At 39.0% G+C, this 27,571-nt stretch overlaps 1 protein-coding gene across 1 annotated transcript in view; it reads right to left on the bottom strand.

The window, feature by feature from the left end:
• Positions 1-27,571, bottom strand: part of LOC126354318 (calpain-7-like) — an 89,125-nt gene that overhangs the window by 39,081 nt on the left and 22,473 nt on the right. The window contains exons 2-5 of the mRNA XM_050003874.1: positions 23,009-23,169; positions 20,100-20,295; positions 7,411-7,724; positions 6,629-6,761 (exon numbers count right to left, since the gene is read on the bottom strand). Coding sequence (XP_049859831.1) covers positions 6,629-6,761; positions 7,411-7,724; positions 20,100-20,295; positions 23,009-23,169 — 804 coding nt within the window. The remainder of the gene's footprint in view (positions 1-6,628; positions 6,762-7,410; positions 7,725-20,099; positions 20,296-23,008; positions 23,170-27,571) is intronic.

Raw genomic sequence — 27,571 nt, 5'->3', positions numbered from 1 at the left:
GCTGCTTCTTTTCACTTCAGAGGAAATTGCACTGGATGAACATTCAGAGCAGAGCTGCACAATGGCCCTTTCCCCATTCAAGACTCTGCTTGGTGACAGTCACTTTAATGACTGTAGATCACTAGTTTCATCACACAAAATAGCAATTCTCACAATCATTGTGTCAGAACAGGACTCATTCATATGAGGAGAATATAGACTTGTTACCATATCTGAAAAAGTCTGTGCAGGATCCAGTTTTCAGTTTCATTGAAGCTCACCAGAACCATCTGGAACAACGAGCCAAAAACCCACAATGGTGTGCAGGGAGTCAGGCTGACTTGTATGAGTTATTGTGTTGAAAAATGTTGTATGTCTTCTCCATCAAAAACTTCACAAAGCACATGGCACTGTGGACCACAACCATTATGATGAAGAAGAATTATTTTCCCGCCTTATTAACTAACACACACAAACGATTTCTAAAAATTTCTTCAGTCCAGGATGGAATAACAGAGAAGAGAGAGTGCTACTCACCGCATAAAGGTCGTGTTGAGTTGCCGACAGCACAATGAAAAAGAATGCTGAAATATTTAGAGTTTCAGGAGAGGTTTCCCTCCTGTAGTAGTAACACACACACACACACACACACACACACACACACACACACAGGTGCGGGTGCACTCAAGCACAAACGCACGAGCGCAAGTGCATGCATACGCAAACGCACGAGCGTGAGTGCGTGCGGGTGCACTCAAGCACAAACGCACGAGCGCAAGTGCATGAATACGCAAACACATGAGCATGAGTGCGTGCGCGTGCAAATTCGCAGCCACTGTTTCTGCACTTTTGTGCCTCGACCGCAACTGCATCTGACATGAAGTCAATCTACCTGGCATGGATGGTAGAGTAGAGGTAAGTGAGAGGTGAGAGGTGTGGGGCAGGTTAGGGGAAGGATAGCACGGAGGGGGGGGGGGGGGCAGCGGAGGGGGGGGGGGGACCATCTGACCATCTGTTTGCGCATGCAGGAACATGGTGAAGACAGGATACAGCTGCTTGCTACAGTGTGGGGAGGCTGTGCTGGAGTTTTGGAGGGACTGGGAAGGGGGAAGGGAAAGGATGAGGAGATAATAGAGATAAGAAAAGGACTGTGTAGATGTGTTGGTGGGATACAAGGCATGTGTAGTACTGGAGTTGGAGCAGGGAATGGGTAGACATGTGGAGGAAGAGGACTAATGAATGTCGAGACAGGGGGTTAAGGGGAATGAAGGATATGTTGTAGGTGACGTACCCACATAAACAATTCAGAAAATCTGACGTTTGTAGGAAGAATCCATATGGTACACGCTGTGAAACAATCATTTAACTGAAGGACATTGTGTTGAGTGGCATGTTCAGCATCTGGGTGGTTCAGCTGTCTCATGGCCATATTTTGGTAGTGGCCATTCATGCATACGGACAGCTAGTTAGTTGTCGTGTCCAGGTATAAAGCAGCACAGTGGTTGCAAATTAGTTTGTGGATCACATGCCAGCTTTCCCAGGTAGCCCTAACTTCCAATGAGTAGGAGATGCCTGTGACAGCATACGGTTCAAATGGCTCTGAGCACTATGGGACTTAACATCTGAGGTCATCAGTCCCCTAGACATAGATGTACTTAAACCTAACGACTTCACACACATCCATGCCCGAGCACGATTCAAACCTGCGACCACAGCAGCAGCGCAGTTCCAAACTGAAGCACCTAGAACCGCTCGGCCACAGCGGCCGGCCCTGTGACAGCACTGGAATAGGTTGTGGCGGGAAAATGTATGGGACAGGTGTTACATCTAGGTCTATTGAAGAAATATGAGCTACGACACAAGGGTTGGGAACAGGGGTGGAGTAGGGACACACAATAATATTTTGTAATTTGGGAGATCACCAGAATGCCACTGTGGGACAGGTGGGAGGACAGTGGGGAGGAAGTTTCTCATTTTAAAAAAACAACAATGTTCTAACCACTTCAGTCTGGAACCGCGCAACCGCTACGGTCACAGATTCGAATTCTGCCTCGGACATGGAGACATGGGTGTGTGTGATGTCCTTAGATTAATTAAGTTTAACTAGTTCTAAGTTCTAAGGGACTGATTACCTTAGATGTTAAGTCCCATAGTGCTCAGAGCCATATGAACCATTTTGAGACATATGGTGGGTATGTGGCGGGTGGGTGGGGTAAGTGGCTGGAAGAGAGACAAGGCACACAGCAGACCTGTTTGTGGACATGTTTCGGAGGGTGATTTTGGTCTGTGAAGGCTTCAGTGGTGCCTAGACTGAAGGAAGATACTTCTTGGTGTGGAATTGTCAACAGTTGTACAATTGCAGGTATTGTTGGTGGTTGGTAGGTCTGATGTGGACAGAGATACGGATGTAGCAATCCTTGAAGTGGATGTCAACATCGAGGAGCGAAGTTTGTTGGGGTTAGGAGGACCAAATAAAGTGAACAGGGCGAACATGTTGAGGTTCTGGAGGGATATGGATAGAGTTCCTAAGATGCCCATTGCTGCACCATAAGTTTATTCGCAGGTGATGTCTTCAAAGAAGAAGTAATTATGAGTGAACACGTAGTTGGCCATGGTGAGCAGGAAGGGGGTTGTAGGTTTGGAGTCAGTCAGGCATTGGAAAAAGTAGTGATCAATAGCTGCGAGACAATGGGAATTGGAGATGTTAATGTAGAGACAGGTGACATACACGGTGATAAGCAGTTCACCAGATGGTAAGGAAGCAGGAAGTGGAGAAAATGATTGGTGTCTTTTATGTAGGAGGCCACATTCAGCATAATAGGCTGAAGGTACTGTCCACGAGAGCAGATATTCTATCTGTAAGGACGAAGCAAGCATCCAGAATGGTGTGTCCTGGGTGGTTTGTTATATGAGCTTTAGGAATCATCTTGAAAGTAGGAGTGTGGGGAGTGGTGGGGATAAGGAGAGATGTAGACTCAGGGCAACTGTTCTAGGATGGAGGAAGGACTGGAGATCCTACTCTTCTTCCCTATGTTTTTTTTTTGTCACCTTCAGAACCACACAAGCTCTGATTTTCTAGCCACCCTCTATCAATGATCTCATCCACACACGAAACATGACTACATGCCCATATGGATTGTAGGTGCAGTGTCTCATGCCCCACATTCTTCTCACTGATCGAATTATTCCCGGAATCTCGAATTTATGTCATTACCTACCTTCAGCATTTCATATCTCCGCATGCTTTTCTGTTACCTTCCTGTACCATACACACTTCATTGCACCCTGCACATAACCCTTTCCCCTTAAATTTCCTTGTTCAAGCATGCACATACTAATCCCATTTACTGCAATTACACTTTCTGCCCTCTCTTCAGACAACTCCACCCACCGACTTGCATCCTACTATTATCATCTGTTTATCTGTCTGTCTGTCTTTGATCTCACTGCATTTTCACATTAATTTAGCTCATTTTCACCTTTCATTAAGGTCCCTACTCACTTGTGTTTCATCTTTTCCCATTTCATCCTTTCTGTGATTTTTCTTTGACAGCTGTCACCCACTCCACACCATGAAGTTTATTCCACACTGTCTAGCCACCTGTGGTTGTCCCATCTGCAGTGATGAGCAGCCAGTCTCCAAATACGTCAAGTGTCTCACTGAGGTCACCACAGACCCAATTACCCTCCTAACCTCATTCAGGAACAGATCTCCTGTGCCATGTCTCTCCATTCACCTACCACTCCCCTCATATCCACTATCCCCCACAAAGGAGCATTTCTCTCATGACTCAGCACCACCCTGAATTGGAGCAAATGAATCACATTCTATACCAGGGTGTTGACTACCTCTCATCATGCACTGAATTGAAAAATATTCTCCCCACTCCTCCCACAGTGGTTTTCCACCACCCATCCAAGCTACGCATCATCCTCATCCATCCTTACTCCAGCTCTGTTCCCAGTCCATTGCCTCATGCAGGGCCATCGTGAGGGTGTATCAACAGTAGTGGTAGCTATAGGCCTCACAGTTGAAGCGGTCTCACGCTAAAGTTGTGGAGAGTGGTGCTAGACACAGGAAGTACAATTTCATGAATGCAAAGAAATTGTGATAATGAAATTTTATTTGCTCTGTGGTGCTAAGAAAGTTTGTCTCTGGTCTAATTATGGATGTAATACTACATATAGAGGGACCAGTGCTTACGTAGTACACCAGCCTCATATTTGACGAAATCTGGCAATGATGGAACCAGTGTGGTGCTAAAGTGAGAAGCTAAAAGTTAGAAGCACAGGTGTTTCTGTAGGAATTCTGCTACTTTGGCTCTGTCCCTCATCCAGCCCATACTGATAGCTGGCAAAGGCGAAGGGATAGCAGTTATACATGAAACATTTGTACGTCTTATTTTGTGTAAGTTGGGGTGCACAGAGCTTTTGATTTTGTGAACATTAACATCGAAGGGGTCAGTTTTTCTTTGTTTATTGTTTGCTGATACGCAAACAGATAACAGTGAAATGTCCAGAGAGTCAGTCTACAAGTTTTAATATCATTTTTTTCTTTTAGATTAAGGTAATCAATTATGCATCACAGCAAGCCCTGATAGAGGCAGAGGGCAAGATTCAGAGGTGGAGCTGAAAAAAACATAAAAGAAAATTACAGGAGCAATTGCAATGATCACAAAAAAGTGTCCTACAAAAATTATTGTGCACTCATTCAATGTAGTTGTTTGACCAGACGTCAAACGCAGAGTCAATCGATGAATGACGGATGAAAGCAAAGAGGAAGAAACTACTGAAGTACTTTGAGTAAGTACGACATCAGTCTACTTATTCTAATGGTAAATCTGAGCCAGTGGTGATATTTTTATCAACTGACATCGAAAGGTTAGATTCGAAAAGAAATTCACTAGTTCCCTCACAGTCAAATCTAGCCGGATCTTTGGGCCTGGCAATTGATTTGAATTATGCAGAAAAATTGGCCAGATATTACTAACGCTTCAGTGATGGAAATTCTGGTACAAAACGGTCCTCCGGAAATTCCTTCATCACTCACATTGCCAAGAAATGAAGATGGTGTGCACTTTTCCAAATTGATTCAAGAACTTTGTTCATTGACTCTAAATCTTAAGATGTCACCTACTGCTTCTGTTACTAAATCTTCAAAATTAAATACAAACCACATGTAGCAAGTAAACTCTACAAATCTTAACTATTTAACTCATGGAGTCATTGTAGTGATGCCCTTCAAAAACATGAATGCTTGGAGGATCATATTTTATCCTTCACTAAACGGAATGGTTGGAATTGAAACAAAGGCTAAAAAAGAGCTACTCCATTACGACTAAGGCTAAGAAAGAGCTGAACCATTGACAACATGGACAAATCATGAATAAGTCAAGAAAAGAAACAATGGCAAGATGTTTCAGCAAGAATAATTGTAGTGACAGACTGTTTAGCATAAATGAATTCAGTGTTTCGAGGTTCTTTGTCAACAATTTACCAACCTGACAATGGAAACATCCTGAAACTGACAGAAATAATTGTATCTTTCGATGCACCGATGAAGGAACACTACATTGTATTCATGACAAGGAAGCTCATTATCACTACCTTGGACGGCAAATTCAAAATGAAGTGACTGAAATGTTAGATAAGTTGTAACTATATCTGTATTCATGGGTGTGTGTGTGTGTGTGTGTGTGTGTGTGTGTGTGTGTGTGTGTGTGTGTGTGTGTGTGTGTGCGCGCGCGCGCTTGAGTGTATACCTGTCCTTTTTCCCCCCTAAGGTAAGTCTTTCCGCTCTTGGGATTGGAATGACTCCTTACCCTCTCCCTTAAAAGCCACTTTCTTTCATCTTTCCCTCTCCTTCCCTCTTTCTTGATGAAGCAACCTTGGGTTGCGAAAGCTTGAAATTTGTGTGTGTTTGTGTGTTTTTATTGTGTCTATCTACCACTGCTTTCCCATTTGGTAAGTCACAGCATCTTTGTTTTTTTATATATATTTTCCCCCCACACGGAATTTTTCCCTCAGCTAAGGGAAAGATGCTAGGTGATATTCGAGCAGCAAAATATTATGCTATCATCCACAATTGCATCCCAGACATCAGTCATCAAGAACAAATGAGTTTGTGTATCTGTTACAGCAAGGTGTTGGCTGTTCCAGTTCCAACCACAGTCAAAAAATTCATTCCGTTTTTAGTAGTGAGAAATACAACTGGAGAAGGGCTGTCGAAGGTTATAATAAAAGCACTTGAAGAAAACAATTTAAACATCATGGATTGTACAGTCCAAGGATATGATAAAGGAGCTAATGTGAAAGTAAAGTCCACAAGAATACAAGCTCGAGTTTTGCAGATCAACAAGTAGGCATTGTTCACACCATGTTTTACAGCTTGAACTTGATCCTTGGAGACATGACCAAATGTAGTACGAAGGCAATGATATTTTTGAGCATAATACAACAAATGAACACACTATTTTTGGCATCTATAGAAAGGTGGACTATTCACAACTGGGAATCAAACACTGAACCTTTGGATTTGCAGTCAGACTTCTGTCCTCTTAGTCACCAACCCAACAGTCACAATATTACCTGCAATCACAATACTGCAAGCACAAACTGGTAATGGCCATTTACAATATGCAGTACTCACCAAAAGGATTGTATGCTGGTTGCTTTTTCTTATTACGGGGATAAATAATAGATGTTATAAGACTTCTGCCAAATCTCTTTTCATACAATGCACTGACAGCTAATGATGCAACAAAAGAACAGTCAGATATGACCTGAAAATAGAAACATCTCATAAGTTTCTTGTGAATGTGCTGGGTTCTTGACAAAAAAAAAAAACTGTAGTGTCTTAGATTAGAGACTGATACCTTCCTTGATGAGAATAGAAATTTGTAAAAAACACAATGGGAAAGCACTCAAACATACTCATTGTAAAAGGAAAACTCAGAGCAGTACTCACCATTATTAAAAGTGATTATGGTATTTCTTATACTCATATTTAAAACAGTCACTATAATGACTAAAATGAAGAACACAATATGCTAGTCTTAACTGCCTCAGGTAAAATCTCATGCCCACCAAGATAAATTTTAAGTACCAATCTTTTGAATGAAAGACACCTCCTTCCACAGCACTGGTAAATACTTATATATTTCCTTCTAAAACAGCATGTGCCTGACTGACTGATACAGTTTATTATGGTAAAAAAAAATTTAAAAAAATAAAAAATAAAACCCACAGCAAGAATAAAAAATAAAGAAAATTCCCAATAGAAATGCATGGCATTCAGCTTATTTTCTGAAGACTAACTAAATATTGCACCTGAGACTAATAGTAAAGGAAATGTAAAGTAAATCTGAATACATTATATCTACATTTTCAAGCTGTAGAAAATATACAAAAGAAGAATGTTTTTGAACTCACTGTCTGTTTGATACTGAAGCAATCAACATGTGACCCAACAACCATCTTTGGTTCTGAGCAGAATTCCTCTGGCCGAGCCCACCGTGCAAAATCCTTCCGCTGTTTTGGTGACAATGGCAGTGGACCATCACGGTCTGTGTATGGTAACGAATACTGGAATCGTTCTGATAAATCAACACTCATAAATGGTACATATTCTTTTCCATTTATATTTGAAGTCTGTAATAAAACTCGTTTCTCTTCTTCTGTATAAGTATCTTGTCCAGTAATTTTCAAATGTGCACTGCTGCCACGATGAAGCTGTGGTCCAGTTCCTATGATATAAAAGAAAAAAAGATTTTTTTAAAAATGAAATCATTTCTGGTTTTGGCTGTTAAAACATTATTAACTGTGATTGCAATTTTGAAATGTTGTCATTTTTTAAGCGTAGTCAGATGTTGTAACCCAGTCAAATAATATACGGCTGTGCTATTGTGTACAAGCAGTTTCATGAGAGGATGTTTATTTTCAACTGTTCCATACATCAAATACATTACAGAGCTCATGGAATAATGATGTAAACACCGAAATTTAACTTTCTTGTTGTAGTCATGCAGTTAAATAACAGTTTTCATTTTAAGAATATTGTTTTGTGTGTTTAATGTGTATTCTATATTTTTACAGACATGTCAATGTAGAAAGAATTCGATGCACTTTCCACAGAGAAAATGTCAAGATTGTGGGATTCTCAAATAATAAAGCACAGAGGGCAAAATAATCATGTTTCCAATATTTAAAACTCCAGGATGTAGAAACCAGAAATAAAACAACACTAAATAAGATCAGAACAGAATATGTTTAGAAATTAAAACCCTAAAAGTATTTGATTTTTATTTAGTTTTATTTATTTATTTTAGTTTTAAGTTCCACAGATTTTTAATGTGTATGTATCACTAGGGTGTATAATGCGTTAGATTATTACAATAATAAACATATGTAAATGGGCATAAGGCTTACAATCTAAATCATATTGAACAGATACAAGAAAAGTGTTTCCAAGTGTTGGGATAATTGTAGTGATAATAGTTACACATACAACAACTACTCTAACATGCTAATTCTTAAAAAAATTGTTTTGTTAAAAAGTGAGATACCAGTGATATGCAGTAAGTTCACACAGCAATGCTTAAAATTACTAACAATGCACAAAGTATTATTACACATTGTCAAAAATTACCTGTAAAGATGAGAAATAATTATCCAAAAAATACAATTTGAGTTTTCTTCATATCCCCAATAACTTACTTGACACGAACTGGAAGTTTATTGTATACTTCTATGCTTGAATAACGTATTCTCTTCTGTGCCATCCCATTTTTTTTTTTATCTACATGAAGATTAAGCTTATTTCCTGATCATGATATGTACTGTTAATTTTGTAAATTATACAATTCTTGTTGAAAAGACACCAACACACACAAATGTATTGATATGGCATGGTGAGGATACCCAGCTTTTTCTGCAAGAGCATCTAGAATGGACTCTCCTCATAATTCTGATGACTCTCTTCTGTGTCATTAAGACTTTATTTGGTTGTGACTGGTTTCCTCAGACTATAATTCCATAAGTCATAAATGAATGGTAATATCCAAATTGTGTAGCCTTCATTGTTTCCTGGTCACAAACAGATGCAATTGAGAAAACAGCAAAGGCTGCCAAATTCAGTCTCTTACATATGTCGGTGAAGTCAACTGACCAGTTCAGGTTGCTATTAGTATAGGTATTCCCAGAGTTTGGGAGATTCACTCTCAATATTTCTTTGTTACAACATTTTATCTCAGCATTTTCTTTTTTTGTGTGCTATCTGAAACTGAATGAACTGAACCTTGTTCACATTGAGGGACAGATCATTTGAATATAGTGGCAACAGTTTTTTCTTTGCTGCAGCTGGGTCCATTGACAATTGTAATGATTGTGTCATCTGCAAACAGGGTGAAGCATGATTTTTGGCTCATACAGCATGGCACATCACTTATAAAAATTAAGAATAGTAAAGGAGCAAGCACTGAGCCCTGTGATACTCAACCTTTCACTGTGAGAGTGACAAAACAGAATTATTTCAACACTACCTTTCACTCTCTGTCATCTAGAAATGACTTCAGCCACATCCCTATTTTACCATTTAAGCAATAGTGCTCATCAGATTTCCTAAACAAAACTCTATGATCTACTCAGTATAAGGACATGAGGCAACTATACAGTATCAAGCCTAATTTTACCATCTGGCCTGACACTAGATAGCAGATTTTCAATAAATTATGAAAGTTTCACAAAACTGACTTTACTTAGTTCACATGTAAGATACTCTAAACACAAATAAAATGACAAAGTTTCAAATCAAAACACAGTTTATTATTCATTTTAACACAAAAATAAATCAGCACATGTTCTGAATTAGAGGCAAGTTCTGGTGAATGAATACTAATTTCTCTGCATTAATGGATAACAGGCAGTTCTGTTTGTCCTCAGAAATAAGTTCAGCTTCAGATAAAAGTCTTTTGCTATATACATTGCAGCAAGGTGCTGAAAGGTAAATTCTGGCAAACTTTGCCAAATTCAGGTACTGTGTCACATTAGGGGATCACCACATACAAGGGTCATGACTGCAGTCAATTCAAACTGTCTTCAAATAATTGTTTCAGTATCCTCACCAATGAACATTGTGATGGAGGCAGATGAGCTGGTATGTGTAGTGCAGCAGCAGAGTGCTGAAGTCTGCCATGGAGGGTGTATACAATGTAGTATGAGTAGACCTGCTGGCCGAAGTGTTTACCTGCAGGTGGCAGTAGGTCAGGTGGGCCAATACTTATGTGGAGTTCAATCACCATGGACTTCAGCTTGCACTTCGTGCCATGTGTTGTTGCAGAGTGCTTAGTCATTAGCCTTCCACACCAGCCATGTGCTGAGTTATTCCCATGCCCATTTCTATGTTGTGGTATCGCAGCAGTTTGCAATTGTTCAGGTGCAGAAGTTAGCACAGGAACTTCCATGGGTGTAAGACAGCAACTGGTGCCGCCTAACCAATAGCTGTGCAAGTGCCACACCCCGTGAGGTGAGGCACCAATGACACCATTAATTAAGAGGATAAAGTGACATATACAATAATATTTAAGAGAAACTGTGCTTTTTTTAACTTTTTCGGTGAGTGTCAACTTTAAAGATGCATAGAAACTAGACTGTAAATAGGAGAAAAATATCCTTTGCACAGTTTAAAGATACAACTTTGTTCTATTTACAGGCAGATTTTCATTATTTTCTGATTACTTGTTTCATCACAACAACATCAAATGCAAGATGCTGCGATTGAGCTTACTGTCGCAGCTACTGTGACAGAAAAGGGCACTGGTGTTGAGCTTTAACTTTTGTTGGTTACATCATATGTCTTTACAACTGAGTACTCCTTGTGTTTTATTAAAAAACTAGAAACCCACCTCGATTGCGAAAAAAGCACCTACTGTTAACCTAGGTTTCGGCGTAGTTAACACTAGGTCCTTCTTTCGCAATTGAGGCGGGTTTCTAGTTTTTTAATATATTAACCAACGATTGCTGGCGCGCTGCGATGTTCAAGGTTCTCCTTGTGTTTGTTATTTAAGAGTTTGTAAAGCAATTGTGTTAGTAGCTGCAATGCATGCGAGGCTGTGGTGAAGCTTAGTTGTTTACACCAGTGTGCTGCCATTGTTGTAATGCGCCACAAGCGCATGTTCTTCAGTGAAGAACGGCAATTTCATAGTCGAATTCCAGTAAGGCATTGTCGTGTTCAGTTTTTGTTGGAAGTAAAGGGAAATAATATGCAAAATCACAAATAAATGCTCAATATGCAAGCAGCTCACAACAAATGAACATTTGTATGGCACAGTTCAACAGTAAATGGAAAAGTCGATTAGCTCAAATAAATCTCACAGTACAGAATGATAAATCTAATAAATCCTACTTCACTCACTTTCACTGCTGGCTGTAGTCTCATTGCTGCTATTGCAGTTGTCTACATGGATCAGCAATCATTCTGTTGCTATTGCAAGACAGTCGACTCTTTGTGCATAACTGTTTTCAAGGTTGTGTACAAAACTAGCGGAGCTTAGTGACACAGCTGTAAAGTACCATTTATTTTGAAATTCTTGTTCTCCTTTGCTAACTTGTACTTGAAAAATGCACAAATAAGTTCAATTGTATTCAATTTGCAGTACACTACAGGCAATCAAAGGAGTTTAATTTCCTCGCACACTGATTGCAATGTGCTTTCCAAAAGGCTTTCCTGTGCCCTGAAGTGCAGTTGCGAATGTTCCAATAGACCAGATGTATTAAATTGCTCATATGATATGACATTGGATGGAAGCTCTACATTATTGCATCCCATTCTTTCAATAATAGAATCCTTTCTTCATTCTGTAGATGGATTTTGGGATTTATTATTGTAATATGGAGTCTGATATAAAACAATCGCAGATCTGTTTGGCAATTTTTCAAGAACGCTCCTCAGCCACTCTTCACAGTGTCTGGCATTCATTTTAGAATGATAATCTGTACTTCCTTTTTGCCCAGCTAAACATAAGTTAGCATTCTGCATGAACCCATCTTTGTTCCTAATAAGGTTCATTATAATCCTTTTCCCAGAACCAGATGGTGTTTGAATTTCTCTTCTCCAGCCATTCCTCTTCCTCCGTAATAATTGTATATATTTTCTTCTGTATAAGGCTTTTTTTGTTCCTGCAAAACAAACTTTCTGGGATGATTTGCACTACACCAACTCTCTTCAGTGTAATAAACACTCCACCCAGTGTTGCATAAGTGTTTTAAATCCCACAAGAACTTGAGTCTTTTTCCTGGTACTTGGTTATTTTCCTTCAGCAAAGGTTTTTTGCTGAAATTTTTGTATCTAAAGCCCAATTTTCGAATAGCACGCCAAAGGGTTGTTTCACTCATATCAGGAAAATCTTCCATTTCATTCATCAACTTTTTCAACAAGGCTGGCACTGTTAGAAACTAGTTTTCCTCATAGAAGTCATGGATTTTTCTTCTTATGACTATGTGCAAACCTGTCCAAAACAAAATTCTGTCACCTGCCAGAACTGTTTCTTGGTGATACAAGACATGAAATTTCTCATATTATCCTCAAATTTGCTGCTCGGTACTTTCCTTAATACCAACACATTCAGAAGTTCTCTTTACTGGCTGTGATATGGAACTGCCCGCACCCTGTTCTTTTTTGGTGTTAAAGTAAGCACACACGCTGATCACCAGAGACTTTTCGCAACTCCGTAAATGCATGGTTTCACACAAGTACAAAACAACTAGTTATGTTATGAGCACACTCTCACATTAACACACAACAACAAGTCGGAGCACAATTGTTTTCTATCTGACAGAAAGCTGCAATGCAAACACTGCAACAATGAACAATGAAGTGGAAACACTGTTCAGAAGTCTGGCAACATAGCACAAGGAAGCACATGGCGCATAGAAATGCAAAAACAGTCAAAATAAAGATGTGTTATTAGCACTTTATGTAGCTTTATATGCATAGAAACAGAATATCTTTGGAAGGCAACAACAGATCTTGTGTGTTTACACTTTTCATCTTATAATATGAATCACCTTTAGATGAAGAGTAACACTTTTTTTCTTTGAGTCATCAGTCTTCTGACTGGTTTCCTACAGCCTGCCATGAATTCCCCTCCTGTGCCAACCTCCTCATCTCAGAGTAGCACTTGCAACGGATGTCCTCATTTATTTGCTGGATGTATTCCAATCTCTGTCTTCCTCTACAGTTTTTGCCCTCTACAGCTTCCTCTAGTACAGTGGAAGTCATTCCCTGATGTCTTAACAGATGTCCTGTCATCCTGGCCCTTCTCCTTGTCAGTGTTTCCACATATTCCTTTCCTCTAGGTATCTCAGCAGAACCTCCTCATTCCTTACCTTATCAGTCCACCTAATTTTCAACATTTGTCTGTAGCACTACACCTTAAATGTTTCGATTCTCTTCTGTTCCCGTTTTCCCACAGTCCATGTTTCACTGCCATAAAATGCTGTGCTCCAAACGTAGATTCTCAGAAATGTCTTCCTCAAATTAAGGCCTATGTTTGATACTAACAGACTTCTCTTTGTGAGGAACGCTCTTTCTGGCAGTGCTAGTCTGCTTTTGATGCCCTCTTTGCTCCATCTGTCCTTGGTTATTTTGCTGTCTACATAGTAGAATTCCTTAACTTCATTAACTTTGTGACTGTCAATCTGATGTTAAGTTTCTTGCTGTTCTCGTTTCTGCTACTTCTCATTACTTTCATTTTTCTTAAATTTACTCTCAATCCATATTCTGCACTCATTAGTGTGTTCATTCCATTCTGAAGATCATGCAATTCTTCTTCACTTTCACTCTTGCAACACAGGTCTCCTGCTCATTGTGCAAACCAGTAGTGCTGCCCCAATTGTCATTTGTTGTATGTTTCCCAAGATTGCATGTGAAGGATATGTGTCGAGTATGCCATCAGATAGGCCATTTGGCAACTGTTGTGACACTCACTGGGCTATGACTCCGGCACTGGATGCCCTGGTGTATTCACTGGCCTGTGATGCTCCAAACGATACCCTGCATGTGTTGCCCAAAAGTAATTTGCTTATGCTGTTAGTGAATGGGCAACTGGTCGAATTTTAAGCAGACATGGGAGCAACATCAGTTTCATTAATATATGTACGGGCTGTTGTGGTGCCTGAAGTTTCAGTGGCTGCTTCTTCAGGTTGTGTCTTATAATTAACAGAGCATTCCTTTAAGGGTGAAATACTCCATCTCAGCACCTTACAAAACTGTGAAATATCTATTAACGTTGTTTCATTGTTTGTGGTCAACTCACCACCGCTACAAAATATCTTTGGGCAAGACAATTTTTCTGTTTTTAGCTTCCAGATCATTGATGAAGAGCATTTAGTGTCTCAATCTATTCCTTTTCATGATTTGCACACCTCGTTGCAGTCATACAACCTGCTGTTTGAGAATATTTTGGGGCAGGCAGAAAATTTCAAGGCATATATTTCTCTTAAGCCCTCAGAAAAACCTTAACTCTGTTACCCCCGCTCCATTCTGTTTGCCATGTGCAGACATGGTAAAGGTTGAGTTGCAACATTGGCAGGGTCAAGGCATCATTTCTTCTGTTTTCTCAAGTCGGTGGATGATGATTTGGAAGCCGATGGCGCTGTGCACCTTTCTGGCTTGGGACCTGTGGAAGGTACATTAGCTTATTTGTTTTGGTTGTGAATATATGTGGTGCATTATTGTTTTTCTGATATGTTCTACATCCTGGAGGACCTCCTCATTAAAGATCAGTCGGAATGAAAGTAAATCTAATCTAATCTAATCTGGCAACTGTAATCTGACAGTCAATGTGCAATGTGTCATGGATAAGTATTCCATCCCAGAGCAGCTGGAATTGTTGGCAAAGTTGTTAGGAGCATACTGTATCAACTTGTTCAATGCTTACTTGCAGCTGCCATTGGACACAGTTCTTCACACTGTCTTGGTCCTTAACAACCCCTTTGGAATTTACCAGTTTAATTGCTTGCCTTTTGGAACCTTGTTTGTGCCTCAAATTAATCTATGGTTTTTGGATCAGTTGATTCAGGACATTCCTTATTGTGTCAATTACCTGCATGACATCTGGGTGGGCCCTACTCCGGAGCATCTATGAAACCTTTAGTCATTTTTCAAACACCTCCTGGAGAATGCCTTTGTTGCAAGTTTTAAAAGCAGTAAAGGTGATTAAAAGCCTCAAATGCAAAATGTCAGCAGGTATAGATGAGACACCAATGTCACTTACAATCTGTACGACTCCACAAATTGCAAAGTCCCTTGCTCATGTTGCCAATTTATCATTCACTGAGGTAGTATTCCCCCACAGATTAAAAACTTCAGAAATGAAACCTTTTTTCAAAAGTGATAATAGATATATATTTGAAAATTATTGGCCCATATCACTCCTCTCACCATTCTCTAAAGTATTTGAGATACTGATGAAACAACGAACTCCTAAGTACTTAAATAACCACAAGCTGTTGAACACTAATCAACATGAATTTCAAACATGTAAAAGACCAGAAACTGCAATAATGGATAACACAGATGAAATAATTAGCAATCTAGATAATAACAATAATATTGTAGAAGTTAATGTAGATCTTTTGAAAACCTTCTTCAATGTCAGTTATGAAATCTTTTAGATAAGATGGGAGCAATTGAGATAGAAAATAAGTGGTTTCAATCTTATTTGCAAAGTAGATCACAGGTTGTGGAACTTGCATCAACTAATACCAATCATGATATCAGATAAGTATCTGATGGAAAGAAAGTCAACATAGGTGCACCATATGGTAGTCTTTTAGACCCCCTTCTGTGCTATAATTATATAAATGATACAAAGACCTCAGAAATTGCAGCTAAGATCATGTTGTTTGCAGATGACACTACTGTAATAGTGAGTGATGTTAAGGATCTCTGTCTACAACAACTATTCAAGTCATTGAAAGTATCTGCACTCGTGGTTCAATGCCAACAGATAATGTAAAGAAAACAAAGTACATTCAGTTTGGAAAAATCAATCAAGACCAATATCTCCAGCTGGTACTGGGTGGAAATGAGACACAAATGGTATGATGTACAAAGCTTTCAGGACTATATGCTGATCAGGACAAACTGGGAAGACAATGTAAGTAAATTCCCAGAGACTCAGTTCTGCATTGCTTTCTCTGAAAATCATTTCTAAATTATGTTCCTCAAAGGTAAGAGAATGACTTACTTTGGTTACTTCTAGTTCCTTGTAGCTAATGAAATAATCTCTTAAATGACATTTATTGTGTTACAGGAAGGGTCTATTTGAATCTTGTTACATAGCTCTACAAGAATTCACTGCAAGTTGTGTGTGTTTACAATAGTCTCCTTACACACACATATAAATGTGTATTGATGGCAAGAGCTAATCTTGGAAACCTGCAAATTAATAGTGATTACTGTAGTTGTAACACTTGCAACTGTGGATTACTCCATGTAGAGAGAGAAAAAAAACTCACACTCAAAGACCTCTGAGGCACTTTGGTGTCATTCTTTACAATGAATTGCCAACATACATAAAGAAGTTGGAGAGGGAATGGCTTTTATAACAGCATTAAAATCATTTCTTGTCGAGAAGTGTTTCTGCAGTGTACATGAATATGTTGGATTACATAAACAGTACAGCCTCATTTATTGTGGAGTACTTTTTACTCTGTTAAAAAATGTAGCAAACATCATGTGTTTGTCTTTACATAAGAATGTTTCTGCTGCTGGCTCCTGTTTTCTCAGTTTCATTTGCACCTCCTAAGAGATGAGATCTACACGACTGGCCATTAATATTGCTACACCAAGAAGATATGCAGATGATAAACAGGTATTTATTGGACAAATATATTATACTAGAACTGACATGTGATTACATTTTCACCCAATTTGGGTGCATAGAGCCTGAGAAATCAGTACCCAGAACAATCACCTCTGGCCGTAATAACGGCCTTGATACGCCTGAGCGTTGAATCAAACAGAGCTTGGATGGCGTATACAGATACATCAACACAATACCACAGTTCATCAAGAATAGTGACTGGCGTATTGTGACGAACCAGTTGCTCGGCCACCATTGACCAGACGTTTTCAATTGGTGAGAGATCTGGAGAATGTGCTGGGCAGGGCTGCAGTCGAACATTTCTGTATCCAGAAAGGCCCGTACAGGACCTGTAATATGCGGCCGTGCATTATCCTGCCGAAATGTAGGGTTCAGCAGGGATAAAATGAAGGGTAGGGCCACAGGTCGTAACACGTCTGAAATGTAACGTCCACTGTTCAAAGTGCCGTCAATGCGAACAAGAGATGACAGACGGGTAACCAATAGCACCCCCATATCATCACGCCGGGTGATACGCCAGTATGGCAATGACGAATACACGTTTCCAATGTGCGTTCACTGCGAATTCGCCAAACACAGATGCGACCATGATGATGCTGTAAACAGAACCTGGATTCATCCGAAAAAATGACATTTTGCCATTTGTGCACCCAGGTTCGTCGTTGAGTACACCATCACAGGCACTCCTGTCTGTGATGCAGCGTCAAGAGTTACCACAGCCATGGTCTCCGAGCTGATAATCCATGCTGCTGCAAACGTTGTCGAACTGTTCGTGCAGATGGTTGTTGTCTTGCAAATGTCTCCGTACTGTTGACTCAGGGATCAAGACATGGCTGCACGATCCATTACAGCCATGCTGATAAGATGCCTGTCATCTTGACTGCTAGTGGTACAAAGCCATTGGGATCCATCATGGCATTCCGTATTACCCTCCTGAACCCACCTGTTCCATATTCTGCTAACAGTCATTGGATCTCAACCAATGCAAGCAGCAATGTCGCGATACGAAAAACTGCAATTGCGATAGGCTACAATCTGACCTTTATCAAAGCCAGAAAAGTGATGGTACACATTTCTCCTCCTTACACGAGGCTTCACAAAAACGTTTCACCAGGCAACTCCAGTCAACTGCTGTTTGTGTATGAGAAATCTGTTGGAAACTTTCCTCATGTCAGCACATTGTAGGTGTCGCCACCAACGCCAACCTTGTGTGAATGCTCTGAAAAGCTAATGATTTGCATATCACAGCATCTTCTTCCTGTCGGTTAAATTTCACATCTGTAGCACGTCATCTTCATGGTGTAGCTATTTTAATGGCCAGAAGTGTATTTCAAGATTAGTTGTGGTGAATATAGTGTTGGCAGGTGTTTGGGTGTTCATGCCTTTATACTTTTCAGCAGTGTTATATAATGTGTTCATGTGGTCACATTTTTTCAGGAGTGTAATATAACAAAATTTCATGTTCTAGTTATCTCACTGATTAAACTTCTTGGGCATGTTTTAATCTCCTTGTAGACTAGTTATGTGCAGTTTTCTTTCCAAATCATGTACCAAGCAAAGTAGTTAAGCCAGTATTAATATACTGGACTCGCATTCAGGAGGAGCCATCCTGACTTGGCTTTTCCATGGTTTTCTCAAACTGTTCATGTGAATGCTGAGTTGGTTCTAACGAAAAGGCCATGGCCAATTTCTTGCACTATCCTCACCTAATTTTATCCTAATCGGCATGCCTTTCATATCATCATAATCATCATCATCATCACGTTTTCTGCTACATCAGCAGGTCATTTGCATCTCAAATACATGCAATCCATTGCTTCCTTCTTAACGCTGGTGTATGTTTTATATGCATATACATTACTTTTGTAATATATATATATCTGCATGTCCAGTACTGTCGTAAAAATGTTCTAAGGACGGATGAATAAATAAATTAAATATATAAACTGTTTCATCTTCATTTGCCACGCTATGATTATGACGCTTCTGTATTGTCCGTATTCTCCAAAATTTTGCCAGTCTCCCTTACCATCTACCATTATTTTTCATTCTTTGAAATAGGGAAACTAAGTATTTTGAAAAAATAAAACCAACTGAACAGTTAGAAAACTACAGAAAGATAAAGGAGTAAATCATAAAGAATGAGAAGGAGGTGGGGGGGAGAGGGGGGGGGAGGAGGAGGAGGGTAAAATTAAGGCCCACTAATAATAAGGAAACATAATTACGTATACTGCATACGTTAAAACATTCCAAAAATAGGGAATACTGCAGACATTATAAGAAAAGCTTTAAATTCAGTTTTATGTCATATACAGGAGCAAATACTTTCAGATTAAATATATTACATTTGAATAGAATGATGCATGTGTTCTGTGGTTGTTTTCCTAATTCAGATCCTTTAAAGGCTATTGTGTTTTCAACAGACATGTTACAAATAGGTGAAGCAACCATAATTACTCTCTCTTATGCTGTCTGTGATCAAAGGCAATGGCAAATACTGCTTCACACCACTGAACGGGAATACAAAGAGTGTACGTACCAATTCCAGAAGATCATTTTACTTTTCCTCAAGAAGAGTAATGACAATCTCTGAAACTACATGTGAAGTGCTAGTCTAGTTGCAATACATCATCCACATGAAAATCAGACACATTCTACCTGTCAAATGTACACACTGACAAGCGCATCTTTGTTACACATTCACATAGATACACCTGGTCCATCAGTTGAGATCTGTATAAAGGGTAATGGTGTCCCTAAAATCAGAGTAGCGAGCAAAATGTGAAAAAAACAAATGCTGATTACTCATGTTCATACTAAAATTTTCAACTTCTTGTTTATCATGGTACCAGTCCAAGCTGCTGGTGATCGTGGTCATGTTTGTGTGAGGTGTGCTTGCTTGTGTGTGTGTGTGTGTGTGTGTGTGTGTGTTCTCTCTTTTCTGAAGAAGGCTAAAGCTAAACCGTAAATATATAACAGTCTTTTCTTAGTGTATGTCTGCAAATCAATGTGTCATCTTTATTGTGAGTAGCAATTGATCCTTTTCCTAATATTGTTGATATACCAAACTGGAGTTTCCACTATTTGATTTGATAAGACATGCTATGTGTAGGTTCACAGACCTAACATATAGTCTGTCTTTATTAGAGGAAGACCAAAAAAATGGTCTGCTGACATTATTTAGCATGGAAGACAGTCATTGATGTATGTTACATAAATACAAACACACATTACCTCTTTGAGATGAAGCTCTCACTGATATACTAGGGCTCTTTGCTTCTGGGATTGTAGGGACAGATGGTTGGACAGAGACTGAAGTTTCCTTTGGTTTGTGAGAAATCCCTTTCAGTTCCTCAGCCCGTTCCACAGCATTGCATGTAACCTTAGTAAGTTTAGCATGGAGCACAGGATCATTGACTGCTGCTGCTCTCTACAAAACACAGTTACAAATAACAAATAAAACCTAAAAAAAAAAAGATCAATAAGTGTGATGGATAACATACTTCAAAACAAATCTTAAGTAAAAATCTAGTGTTGTGATAAAACTTTGTATGCCATTAAAATACTACACATTAGTAAGTATCTGTCAGTCCAATATTCTTTAAAGAATCAAACCTCCTGTGAATACTTTACAAATGTATTAAATGTCAAATATCTGAAATTAAGCCTGTGAGTGAGAAAAGGTTTGAAATTATTCTTAAAATTTGTTTGAAGTCACTAAGTGCTCTCATTATGAAACACTGGATGAACATCATATAGGCAATTTGCACTTCATTTTAAGTAAAATCAAGTTTTTCGTGCTTCTTATTGTTTACGACATCATCATGTCCTGAACTATGTATTATACAATGACATAATTTTTGCAGGTACATTCAGTGATATATGCAGATATTGTCTGCCAAGTGTGTTGTGGAGAGAGCTAGTAGTATACAGAAGTAATAAATACAGATGTCATGCCTGATGCTGAAGATGTGTGGATACTGTTTCCTACCAGTGTTTCAACTAGAATCAGTAAAAAATTAAAATGTTATGTCTGGTGCTGTAGTTTTACAGCATGAACTGTGAAAATGTAGTGAAATCATGAACTTTTCTTCCTTTTATCATGTTGTGGGAATGTCAACAAGAAAATGTTTCATAAACATCTGATATTATATGCACAGTTTGTTGGAAGTCACTAAGTGCTCTCATCCTAAAACACAGGATGAATGAAGTCCACGTATTAGTGCACTGTCAGTTATACTGCCTCAAGGCAAACACACAGTTTCTAACTGAATTCTGGTTCTGTACTGCTTGCTTAATTCTATCATGCTTGAGAAATCATGATGACATGTCAACCCCATTCTTAATCTGCTGTAGAGTGCTGACATTACCATAGGTTCAATTCATGTTACACAGTGCAATAACAGATTTTAAAAACAACTTATGCTCAAATGAGGAGGTTTTGAATAAATAGGCACTGTAATTGGCACACAAACTCCTGAAGCAGTGCCAAATATATAGTCTTGCATCAGGATGGGAGACACACAACTTTATAAGATCATAAGAGTACATGATACTGATTACTATACATCATCAATGTTACAATCTCACTGATGATGATGTTCACCTACTTGACAAATACATGTGACATCTGAGCTTATTAATTTAATTTTTTGCATGGAAAACTGTCACTTTCCGACCTAACCTAGACCTCAGGCTATGCTGCATATTTGTCAGCACAACCAGGTTTTTAGATTTCATATTTGATGGCTTTGTCAACTCAGAACCAAACTCACATTCCAGCAAACCACCTCATAATTCGTGACATATTAAGAAAAAAAAATAGCCAAGATTATACATTTAATCTGAGCTATAAGCTCCCAACCTAGCCACAACCTTGCAAAACGTGACATACTTAGAAAAATGTCAAATATTTGTGTTAACAGTGGACAAGAGAATGGTTGCAAATTCAGTGTTATAAACTAATTATCTCTTTTTCTCACATCTATATGGTTACATGAAAGTATCATCTCACTGACTACATGAAACTGATGTGCTGCTGACCTACAAGCAGTAGAGAAACACTGTCATGACTACCACTGTCCTTGATCTAGACTTTAGCCACAAAGGACAGACACAGTGCTGACCTAAAGAGCCATATTATGATGGCTCATGTGCTTAGAAAAACCCTGTCAGTACCGTAGTGCTTGGCACAGATGGAAAAATAGCCTTAAAAATTGTGAATGCTGAAGAAATGATTGTGATGAAAGTCATGATTTAGGTTGCAAGATGTGACCAGTACACTGAGCTGTTTATTATTTTAAGTTACACATGAATTCTAACAGCAAATATCATCCAGTACAGTCCCCAGCAATCAGTCTTTCCTTTCCATACCGTTCGGTAAGTCTCCCCTGACTTGCAATTCCTGGTGACTTTTCCTTCACCCTTCTTCCTTCCCCTTCAACCCATCTGCTGGAAGAAGGAGCCAATGGCTAAAACAGCTTATATAATTATAATCCTCTTTAATGTGCTGCCGCTGCTTGGTGAGTACTTTTTTTATCCATCAAATTATTATAAAAGTAGTAATAGTATTATGAAAAGCATAGATTGCTATTCCCTGTGCAGATGATATGTTGAGTTGCAGACTGGAATGATGAAAAGACTAACACTTTTAGCTTTCAGCAAAAGCATTCTTCAGAAAATAAAACGCCAGAATTCCAGTCCGAACTGACAGAGATGTTGGTCATGTGTGCTTGAGGTGTGCTTGTGTGTGTGCTTGTGTGTGTGTATTCTTTTCTGAAGAAGGCTTTGGTTAAAAGCCTACATATGTAGCAGTCTTTTCATTGTGCCTCTCTGCAACTTAGCAAGCCATCTTTATGGTAACTAGCAATCTATCCTTTTCCTAATATTGCTGACTTTCAACCTACAGTTTCAATTATTATAAAAGTAGAGATATCACATTTAAAAAGAGTTCTTTCATAAAATAGCAAGTTTTATGTACTACTAGGGACAAGAACGAACGGGCAGAAAATATTTTCTGATCCTGTAAAATTTTCCATTTTTGAAAAATACATGATCACACATTGTAACTCAAATGTAATGAATGTTCTGTCAGTGATTTGTATACACTGAACATACAGTAAACAAGAAATTTTTATACCTACTGCTTTCAAACCAAGATCTGCAGCATTTAAATAAAGTTCAATGGCTTCTTCTTTGTGGCCTGCTTCATCAGCATTTAATGCTTGATGAAATAAAAACTTGCACTTCAGAAGCTGCTGCTTCACTTCAGAACTGCCAGTATTTTCATTGCGCTGGGCACACACTGAAAAATACAATAAAGCCTTTGAAAAATTAAAAAATATATATACTGTGATACTAGGTTTGCAGCTACTGCTTCACTCGCATATACTGTATAATCTGCACACATTTTGTTTTTGTTTTTGTGTTTCTTTAATTGAATTTGTATGTTGTTACATCCATTACATGCATGTAAATCTATGCATTGTGCAAAGAGTGTATCTAGTCTATGCTAACTAAGTTGCAGACAGAGTATTAAAATTTAATACAGCAATTCTTCCTAAAAAATTTACACATTTAAAAAAAATTAATTTAATTTATGTATTCTTCAGTACAGTGTTCGTGTATAGATTAATGCTCTAGAAACAGTATCCAAGGTCAACTCAAACATATAGTCCTGTACACAGAACTGCATTCAAATGTCGTATCCATTTTGTCTTCGGTAGTGATTAGTTTACGTGGTAATTACAACAAAAACAATTTTATAAATATATTTTAGGCCCATCAGAAATTTCTTCTTTTTCTACACAATTCTGAAAAGCCAGTTTGTTGTGGTGACTTAAAGAGCTTTACTTGATTTGGTTCACAAATTGCAACACATTCTAAACTTTTCACACAAATGAAGACTGTAGAAGCATGGTCTTTTCTGAATGTACTTATCACCAAAAAGCAATTCTAACAATGGAAAATCCAAAATGGAATAATGACAATATTATTAAAAGGGTAGTTCCTACTCGCCATACAGAGGAGACCCTGGGTCACAGATAGGCACAAAAAACTGTCAAACAAAGCATTCGGTCAAATGGTCCTTCCTCAGAACAAACAAACAAACACACACACACACACACACACACCACACACACACACACACACACACACACACACACACACACACACACACACACACACACGTGCACACACACGCACACACACACACGCACACACACACAGTCACGCAAACACAACTGAGACACATATGACCACAGTCTCTGGCTGTTAAGGCTGTGTGTGTGTGTGTGTGTGTGTGTGTGTGTGTGTGTGTGTGTGTGTGTGTGTGTGTGTGTGTGGTCTATTCTCATGAAGGGCCAATTTGGTCAAAAGCTTTGTTTGATAGTCTTTTTGTTGTGCCTCAGCATCTCTGCTATATGGTAGCACCTATCCTTTTCACAATATTTTCAACAAAGCAATTCTGGTAGTGAGAGTCAGATGTTTTTGTCAATCGTGCCTTGGGGGTCTTGTGGTGACATTTCCATAGAAACTTTCATCCCCTTACTGATTTGATACATCTGGTGAATTTCCATGAAAGGATGGAACATTTTTGTTGCACCTCCATGGTCAATAAGCGTCATTACTGCGAGTATCATATACAGAATTTCAACAATTTACCGTGAACAGTTCACTGTTGACAGCCTTCTGAATTGTTTCATGTGTCAACTGTGGCAGAAAATGGAGAAAACTGAGTTTCATATTGTTATTAAACATTTTCATTTCAAGGGTTGGATTGCCGCACAAATTAAAACAGAATTGGATGAAGTCCACACAGACTCTACTCCATCACTGACCATTTAATTTTGTATTGATGGTTGGACAAGCACCGTACACAAAGCGTGTTGTGGCTAGGCAACTAAGGTCACCACAAAGGAAACCAATGACAAAATCCATGATATGGTAATGCAAGATGACGAATAAAAATTAATGAAACTGTTGAGACTGTAGGCATCTCAACTGAGTGAGCACATAATATCCTGTACGGCAAAATGGCTATAGAGAAGCTGAGTGCGAAGTGGTGCCATAATTGCTCACAGTCGACCAAAAGAGCATCCAGCGCATCTTAACACAATGTCTGTCGATGTTTAATCGCAATCCGCAAGACCTTTTGAACCAATTACTGATGTTAATGAAACATAGATCGGTGATTACAAACCAGAATCAAAACAACTGACAAAGGCTGGTGAAAGTGCACCAAAGAATGCAAAGGCCATTTTGTCAGCTAGAGTACAGTGATGGCAACTTTTCTTTTTTTTTTTTGGGGGGGGGGGGGGGGGGGGGGGTCAGGAGCATTCCCAAAGTATAATCCTCATAGATTATTTGGAAGAGAACCCTATCTGGACTCTACTATGCTTCATTGTTGGATTGTTTGAAACTTGTGTTGGCTGAAGAAAGTCAAACAATGGCATGCAAAAAAGTGTTCTTTCATCAGGAAAAAAGCACAGATCACATCCGTCGACAATCCAGGTAGTAGAAGTGATCCAGAAAACTACCATCCAATATTCTTGACACCAAGCTGTTGTAGAATCTTCTAACATATTCTGAGCTCAAACAATAAAGAGGTATCTTAAAAAGAATGACCTTCTCTATGCCAATCACCATGGATTCCAAAAATGTCGATCACTTTTCTCATATGATGTACTGAAAGATTGGGATCAAGAGAGTCAGATAGATGCAGTATTTCTTGATTTCCAAAATACATTTGAGTCACGATCACACCTACCCTTACTGTCAAAAGTACGATCATGTAACGTATCAAGTGAAATTTGTGACTAACCTGAGGACTTTTTGGTTGGGAGGATGCAGCATGTTATCTTCGATGGAGGGTCATCGTCAGATGTAGAAGTAATTTCAGTTGTGCCCAGGGAAGTGTGCTATTATCCTTGTTGCTCATGTTGTATATTATGACCTCGCAGACAATATTTATAGTAAAATCAGGCTTTTTGTAGATGATGCAGTTATCTATAAGTACTATCTGAAAGAAGCTGCATAAATATTCACAAAATAATTAAATTGGATAGACCAAAAATCTGTTCACCAATCAGTGGCACAACACAGACATAGAAGACTGTTGTAAATTGACAAGCTGTCAGAGTCAGCAGCTCCTTCAGGCAGAAGGGTTGAAGGGGAAGGAAAGAGGAGTAAAGGAAAAGGACTGGAGAAGTCTAGGAAAAAGGGGTAGATTTTGGGAAAGTCACCCAGAACTGTGGGTCAGGGAAGACTTACCACATGGGATGAAAAGGAAAGACTGATTGTTGGGGACTGCATCGGGCGAGATATGAAAACTTAAGAGCTAAAGGTGGAAGACAGGGTAATATGCAGACAGAGATTACTGCTTAAACGTCATGCAAAAGTTAATAAGAATGAAAAGCTAAGTGCACTGCACTTAACAGAGGCAGGAGGGGGGGTGGTGAAAAACAGACTGGTGACACAGTGAAAGATGTAGAAAACTGCAACAGAGTGAAGCAAAGAGTAGTTACTGTGAAGAAATGCTGAGACGGAAGAAATTAACGTAAATTAAGGACATATTGTAAATTGGCTTCCAGGTTGTATGGTCATGGCCAATGAGACATTTTTGTTACTGACATTTCATTCCGAAATGCATTGGACATCTACAGATGTGCACCTGGTTCCACAGATTCTTGCTGACTGACAGTTTGTATTGTGAAAAGGGGACATGGTAGACATTTACATGTGATTGGTAGTGATAATCATTGTTACAGATAAAACTTTTCTATCAATTCTGTAGACCTACAATTTATAACTAAGTTTCATAGCTGCTTCTTTTCTGTTATAATCATCCCCATGTTTATAAAAAATAAAAAAAATGGTTCAAATGGCTCTGAGCACTATGGGACTTAACATCTGTGGCCATCACTCCCCTAGAACTTAGAACTACTTAAACCTAACTAACCTAAGGACATCACACACATTCATGCCCGAGGCAGGATTCAAACCTGAGACCGAAGCAGTCCCGCAGTTCCGGACTGAGCGCCTAGAACTGCTAGACCACCGCGGCCGGCCATGTTTATAAATTTTGATGGATTATCTATATATTTTTCATGGTATTTATAATGCTCTCCTATGTTTGACCCATCAGTCAGCAAGACTATGAAGAGCCAGCAGCTCTGAAGATGTTCAATGCAGCTCTGGATGAAACATCAGGAATGAAAAAGTTTCATGGATCTTTAACATCCAACTTGCAAGATTTACCAGTAAGTAAGATAACCAGTCACAAGAACCTTCATTGTATGACAGGTAGACATCCGCACTGGCAGAGCAGTGTTAAGAATAACAGCAGAAGTAGTAGTAGTAGTAGTAGTAGTATACATGATCTTAAAGGGGGGAAAAGTCACCTATTGTTTGGCCATGATAACCTGGTGATTTCACTAGTGCTGCCAGAAGTGGAGAAAATCAACAGTGCTTGACAGTTTTTCATTTGTCTTTGAGCGCTGCCAATGTCAAACTACCCCTAGGTACAAAATATTACAAAAGGCTTGCGTACACTAGCAAGTAACTTCTGTAAGCACTTGTTGAGGTGTTTATATTAGAACAAAAACTTCCTCAAGCTTGTGTCTTCAAGTCACTGGGGAAAGTTTATTTCATGAACTCCCTGCAAGTACTTGTTACAGAAGTGCAGTTATTCTTAAAAACCAGAG

The sequence above is a fragment of the Schistocerca gregaria genome, chromosome 3 (assembly GCF_023897955.1).
Source record: "Schistocerca gregaria isolate iqSchGreg1 chromosome 3, iqSchGreg1.2, whole genome shotgun sequence".
Taxonomy (NCBI): domain Eukaryota; kingdom Metazoa; phylum Arthropoda; class Insecta; order Orthoptera; family Acrididae; genus Schistocerca; species Schistocerca gregaria.
This window is presented reverse-complemented; position numbering and strand designations above follow the sequence as displayed.